The 6,449-nt window shown below is 50.4% G+C and overlaps 2 protein-coding genes across 2 annotated transcripts; one reads left to right on the top strand and one right to left on the bottom strand.

The window, feature by feature from the left end:
- Positions 1-1,438: 1,438 nt before the first annotated feature.
- On the top strand, positions 1,439-3,233 carry DACRYDRAFT_48881 (threonine dehydratase I; the record flags this gene model as incomplete). Its single annotated transcript, XM_040774872.1, has 4 exons — positions 1,439-1,769; positions 1,825-2,632; positions 2,684-2,952; positions 3,004-3,233. 4 exons carry the CDS (start codon positions 1,439-1,441, stop codon positions 3,231-3,233), a joined length of 1,638 nt encoding a protein of 545 aa, XP_040631138.1.
- Positions 3,234-3,431: 198 nt separating this feature from the next.
- Positions 3,432-6,433, bottom strand: DACRYDRAFT_48410 (topoisomerase I; the record flags this gene model as incomplete). Its single annotated transcript, XM_040774832.1, has 7 exons — positions 3,432-3,472; positions 3,522-4,056; positions 4,184-4,351; positions 4,402-4,968; positions 5,020-5,420; positions 5,472-6,143; positions 6,277-6,433. 7 exons carry the CDS (start codon positions 6,431-6,433, stop codon positions 3,432-3,434), a joined length of 2,541 nt encoding a protein of 846 aa, XP_040631137.1.
- Between the last annotated feature and the right edge of the window lie 16 nt (positions 6,434-6,449).

The following is a 6,449-nucleotide window of genomic DNA, read 5'->3' as shown; positions in this document are numbered from 1 at the left end:
GCTATTGCAGATTTCCATAGGCTTTACCCCTCTGCTCCCAGAAGGATTTCAGCCATCACCTTTGATAGGCTTCACTTCCAACCACTCATCAACTATACTATACCACCTAAAAGGGTTCTCTTTGATTGGACATCTGGAAAGAAGAAGGGAAAAGCAGAAGAAGGAGTATCAACATGCTGGGACAGCATGTCTAGAAGGGGGGGTGATGTCAGGGCACCAGCTCATTGGTTGGTCAAGAGACATGACTAAGCCTTTATGACATGGAAGTAGCTGGTATACCTTGGCATGTGCTGGAACCTGCTGGAAGGATTGGATGGTCAGGTGACCTGCTGTGCATGGCTGTGCATGACCTCATATGACCTCATCCTTGGTCATATGACCTGATCACCTGACTAGGCTGAGTAAGCAAGATGTTCTAGCAGGTTCCACCACAGAGGTATAAATATAAGGCCTACTCTGCCTGGGACTGTCTCTTCAGACTTGGTCTCTTAGGATCATCCACAGATACCTATACTGTAGATAGGTCTTAGTCATCAGGTCTACTCCACTTCCTTGTTGCCTGCTTAGACTCTTGGCACTCTTAGGTGAGCAGACTTAGTCAGCCTGTGTTGCCCTAACAGACACCCACACTGCAAAATGACCAAGTGATATTGACCTTCCATTCTGAGGGAACCCAATGGAGTTCCATGCCATCTTCCATAGCCTGAAGCCAGACTCCTATGTTCTCAGAGGTAAGGCCTTCAAAGTGAGGGGCATCCTTCCAGCCAGCCAGAAGGTGGTTGAAGTCAAATTGCTGTTCTTGCCCAACAACTTCTGTACTCAGTGGCCCTTCATGAGACTGGGAGAGCAGAACCATTTGCTGTACCAGATCCCAAATCAACTGCACCAAGCTTGCCTGGTCTTCAGCCATGGAGATGGCTGTACCAGCAGCTTGGTGCGCTGCCTCTGCAGCAGAGGATGTATTCGGGTGAGGTGTTGGTGGACATTGGCCAACTGTGGCATGATCTTCAATATGTGTCAGGACAATGGTGCTCTGAGGTGAGTCTGGAGGAGCTGATGCAGGTTGAGTGGGTGTGGTCATTGTTGCCAAGTTTCTTTAAGAGAAGGACTGAGGTCAGATCGTGGTTTCCTGCTATCAACCATTGAGTCATTGATTAGGGGAGAATAGATAATGTGGCATGGATTGGCCTGCCACAGGCCAATCCGTCCCTATATACATATAGGCTACATAGATAGTCTAATGGAATCAAATTCCGGTGCCTTAAGGCTGCGCAAGGGTCCTGCACTGCCACTCTTGGCGCAAACTCGACAATTATAACTTCTGCTTCTAAACTATTTCAGGGTCCTGACATCCTGACTCGCCTAACCCCAGACTTTTAGCACAAGATCTCGCTTGCTTTCAAACACGAACTGCAACTCTTGAAAAACACTGCTGGGAATGACAGGATCAACAACAAATGAATATGCGTCGAAGGCGCCGGAACCGATAAAGAACGAACAATATTGCAGGCTCCCGGCGCATGCTCTTCTCCCCTCCGGCGCGCCCGATTATCTGCGACTCATCCTCACCTCCAAGGTGTACGACCTTATCACTGAGACCCCCCTTCTCTTTGCCCAGGGGCTATCGAAAAAGCTGGGAAATGAAATATGGTTGAAGAGAGAAGATTTGCAGAAGGAGGTGTTCAGTTTCAAGATCAGGGGGGCGTTCAACTTCATGGCGCACCTGTCGGAGGAGGAGAGGTGGAAGGGTGTGATTACATGCAGTGCTGGTGAGCATACATGAGCGATGGAGCCGTCAATGTAGTAACATTAAACAATTATCAGGTAACCATGCCCAAGGCGTTGCTCTCTCCGGGACGACTCTCAATATACCCTGTACGATCGTTATGCCGCTCGCAACACCCGCCATCAAAGTCCAAGCTGTTCAACGCCTTGGCGCAAAAGTCATTCTTCACGGTGTCGACTTCGACGAGGCCAAATCTGAATGCGCGCGCCTCACTGAAGCTCATGGGCTGATATTCGTTCCCCCCTATGACGACCCACTTGTCATAGCGGGCCAAGGCACAGTCGGCTTGGAAATTATGAAGCAGTGCCCACGAAGCGATACGTTGGATGGCATTTTTGCATCTATCGGCGGAGGAGGGCTTGTGAGCGGCATTGCAGAATATGTGAAGCGTATAGCAAGCCCAAAAACCAAGATCATTGGCGTGGAGACTGTTGATGCAGACGCAATGGCACGAAGTCTGGAGAAAGGCGAACGTGTTACGCTGAATGAGGTTGGCGCCTTCAGCGACGGCACGGCTGTTCGCCTGGTTGGAGAGGAGCCTTTCCGTATATGCCAAGCCCTGTTGGATGACATCGTCAAAGTGGACAACGACGAAATCTGTGCTGCGATTAAAGATGTATTCGAGGAGGCTCGCTCTGTAACCGAGCCGGCTGGAGCACTCGCCCTCGCCGGTCTCAAGCGATATATCCAGGACAACAACTTGGTTGGTTCTGGGAAGCGGTTCGTCGCTGTAGTGAGCGGGGCGAATATGAACTTCAGCAGGTTGCGCTTCGTAGCAGAGCGTGCTGATCTCGGTGAAGGCAGGGAGGCTCTCTTAGGCGTTGAGATGGCAGAGAAACCAGGGAGGTCGGTCATCTTTCCTTTCTAGTGCATTTGGGTTTTGACCTTCCTGCTCAGCTTCAAATCGTTGATTGAAGTTCTCCACCCTCGTGCAGTCACTGAATTCGCCTACCGCTACGCCTCCCAGCCAGACGCACACATCTTCGTTTCTTTCCTCTTAGCATCGCCGGCCAACCGCACCCAGGAGATCGCCGAGATCTTGGCGGGTGTCGAAAAGCTCGGTATGAAAGCGGACGATATCAGCGACAACGAGATGGCGAAAAGCCATGCCAGGTATATGGTCGGTGGGAGAAGCGAAGTGCCTAATGAGAGGTTATTCCGATTCAGTGAGCACGTCCCCATCTGGGTAGTTTTCAAAAACTCACGAGTAGATCCAGTATTTCCCGAGCGGCCCGGCGCATTGCGACGATTCCTTCGAGGATTGCGTGTGGATTGGAACATATCTCTCTTCCATTATCGGAATCACGGCGCTGATGTCGGCAAGATCTTGGCAGCCATACAAGTGCCCCCTGAGGAAAATGAGCAGTTCCAAGACTATCTGGACAATCTCAAATACGAATATGTCGAGGAGACAGACAATGAGGTGTACAAACGTTTCTTGCGGTAATATACCAATTGATATAGAGCGAGGCATTGGCTCGCGATAATGCATTATGAGTCTACACAATACACTCTTCGAATGTCTAGAGGGACAACAGGATGTAGGACAACACCTGTGCCATGCAGGTGATTGGTTGGATACGAATCCTTGAAATATGATAATGTTGCGATGGCTGGAAGTGAGAGGATTGGAATGTCGAACAGGCTAGAAGATGTAATCCGCGTCCACTTCAACCGCCCATGGGACTGTCCATGTTGTCAGCGTTTACCGAGAGATGAATGGCAGTCGACTCACATTTAGTAATCAGAGACTTGGGAAGCACTTTCTCAATCGGCACCTCATGCTTCTTCGCCCATGCAGCGATGATACGGGGGTCGATGTAATTGGTCTTGGAGGTAGTTAGGGATACTTCCTTGCCTTCCTCCCTGTCAGTCATTTGATACCGGAAGTTTTTGATCCGCTCATCAAGCTTTTCAATGGCCTCCTCGATCTTCTCCGACGACTTCGCGGTCTTGAGCTCAGCAGTCTTTGTACCACGTTCCTTTTTGAGACGATCGTACTCCTCGTTGATGGTCTCAAGACGACCTTCGAGAACAGACGCCTTCGGCTCGTCTTCGCCGTCTGCGGCAGCCTTTTCCTTTTCCTTCTCAAACTTCTTTTCAGCTTTCTCGATATCCTTCTTGCGCAACTCATCCTCATGATTGGCAATCCATTCGTCATCCAAGTCGGATTCCTCTTCCAAAAGTTCTTTCTTCTTCTTCTTTAGCTGAGGCTCTTGGGTGAGCAACGCAAGGCGCAGCTTCCGTCTCTGGTACTTCAGGGCTCGGAGCTGAACAAAGTAGGTTGGCAATGGGATCCACAATACCTGACGAGAAACCTACTTTATCGTTCATCTTTTCCATGGATGTTGCATGACCCTTGCTGACAGTGCGTTGATGGTTGCACAAGATAGCCACTTCCCGGTTTGCGCGATTGAACGAGAGTATCTTCTCCGCTACCGTAGCATTCGGGTCGGTCAACTTCTCCAACAGTTGCTGACACGTGATAGACGCATTATATGTACGGAAGACTTTGGCCGTTAAACCCTTCATGTACGACTGCAAATACTTGTTCAAGCTTGCAGTCTGCACAGTTTCAAGTCAGAAATACTTCAGGGGCAACCGAATCCACGCACCGTAACACGATCGAATAGATCATCGCCTTCGGACTTGCCTTCTTTGAAGATGCGAACGTTCTTGAAAATCTGAGGTTCCACCTTGAGCTCATTATAGTACCGAATCGAATCTTTGCCTAAGAAGTCCAAGATAAGTTTGTCGGGCTTCTCCATCGTCACGTGTTCATAGCGCAGGGAGCAGCATCCGACAGTGTCAGCTTCCTCGTCGCCTTTCTCATTACCAGCGCGGAGTGCATATCTGTCGATGAAGTAGATGGCAGTGGCTCGCTGCCGTTCGGCCATAACTTTGCTACCGAGATCGGCGGTGTAGTCCTTCCGAAGGCGGTCGACATGCTTCTTTAGCTCACGAGCCTTTTCAAATTTGGCGATATCGCTTTGCCCTTTCAAAGAACTGCCGGCGGCCAGGAAGACGTACTTAGAGTTGCCGTTAATGTTTTCCTTCCAATTGGCAAGCCACGTGACCGTGTTATCGTGAATAACTTCTTTCCATTTACCGGGAATGTTGGGAACAGGAATCTTCGATCCTTCTCCAATATTAATTATCATGTCTTCCGGATGGAGCCGCAACTAGTTTGACGTCAGCAACCGCAGTAGAAGTCAAACTGGCCCACAACACACTTTTAGCCTGCCCTTCCTCGGATGTTCACCACGACCACGGAAAAGACCAGGTGGTTCGACTCTGAAATTGCCTACTTTCTCCTTGCGTCCGTCGAGCATACAGTAGAGGTATGGCTCTTCCAGTGCATCCTTAACCTTTTTGGTCTCCTTCTTCTCAGCTGTTGACATGGCCTTCTTCTTAGCTCGCTCGGCTTCGAAGTGTTCGTACATAGGTCGAAAGTCACAGGCATCGAGGCTCTTGATCTTTATGCCGTTCCTTGGAGGGTATTTGGACAGGACTGCCTGAAAGTCCTCGAAAAAGTTGTTACGGAATTGATTATCCTGAGCGTGGGGTGTTTCCAACATTGCACCAAAGAACCCAGCGACTTCTTCGGACTCATGAGGCAACTCAACTACTTTGCCTAAGAAAGGCGTCAGAAATACCCAACCAGACAACTAGACAACTCGCGTACCGTCATATAGCATCTTCACGTGGGACGGCAAGGGCTGATACGGTGGCGGAAAAAGAACGCCATTATGCTCGAGGGTTGACCACTTCTGGGAGCCGTCTCCTTCGGCATTCAATTTCTCCCAATACTTATAGGATTCCTCCTCCTCTGCTTCCTCTTCCGCTTTGGCCTGAGCCTCGGCATCTGCCTCCTCGCTCTTCGCCGTCTTTCCTCTCGGCTTAACAGGAGAAACACTCTCTTCCTTCTTGACCTGTGCTCTTCCGTTCTGAGCAGAGGGCGTTGCGGGTTCAGACTTGCGTTTCTTCTCTGTGGGCTTCGGTGCAGCCTTGGATTTGGCGGCCTTATGTTTGGCTAGCGGAATATCCTCATCGGAGGAAGCGTCCGCATCCGGACCTTTTTTCACCCTCTTCTTCGGTGGCTGCTTCCCCTTCCCAGTAGACGTCCGTTTCTTCGCCGCTCGTTTGGCAATAGGCTCGTCGCTGTCGTCTTCGTCCTCATCTCCATAGTCCTCTTCTTTATAGCTTTGCCTTCGACCACCTCTGGATGCGCGTCCATTGGCCTTTGCAAGGGGGACATCATCCTCAACACCGGACTTCTCAACAGCACCAGGCATGGGAACAGCAATAGACTTCGTCATTTGGGCAATCGGTTTGTCGTCATCTTCGTCTGAAGAGTCTGCAGCCTTTCGCTTAGAGGCCTTGCCATTTGTAGCATGTGCGGAGGTACCATTCAATGACCCTTTCGCGCGTTTGGCCTATATGCGGACGCGTCTGAGCTACATGCTATTACAGACGAGGAATAGCAGGACACACCAGAGGCTTGTCATCGTCGGTGAGCTCGCTACTAGAGCTAGGCAAGGGGCGCTTTCCGTTAACGTTGCTACCATTGCTCTTGGCGTGACCATTTGCTGTTGTCGCCAGAGGTCTGTCGTCTTCTGAGTCCGAGGAGTCTGGAAGACGAGCCATGGGCAGCAGGAAGTAA

Source organism: Dacryopinax primogenitus (genome assembly GCF_000292625.1).
Source record: "Dacryopinax primogenitus strain DJM-731 SS1 chromosome Unknown DACRYscaffold_4, whole genome shotgun sequence".
In the NCBI taxonomy this organism is placed as follows: Eukaryota; Fungi; Basidiomycota; class Dacrymycetes; order Dacrymycetales; family Dacrymycetaceae; genus Dacryopinax; species Dacryopinax primogenitus.
Note: the sequence above shows the minus strand (reverse complement) of the source record. Positions and strands in the feature narration are given on the sequence as shown.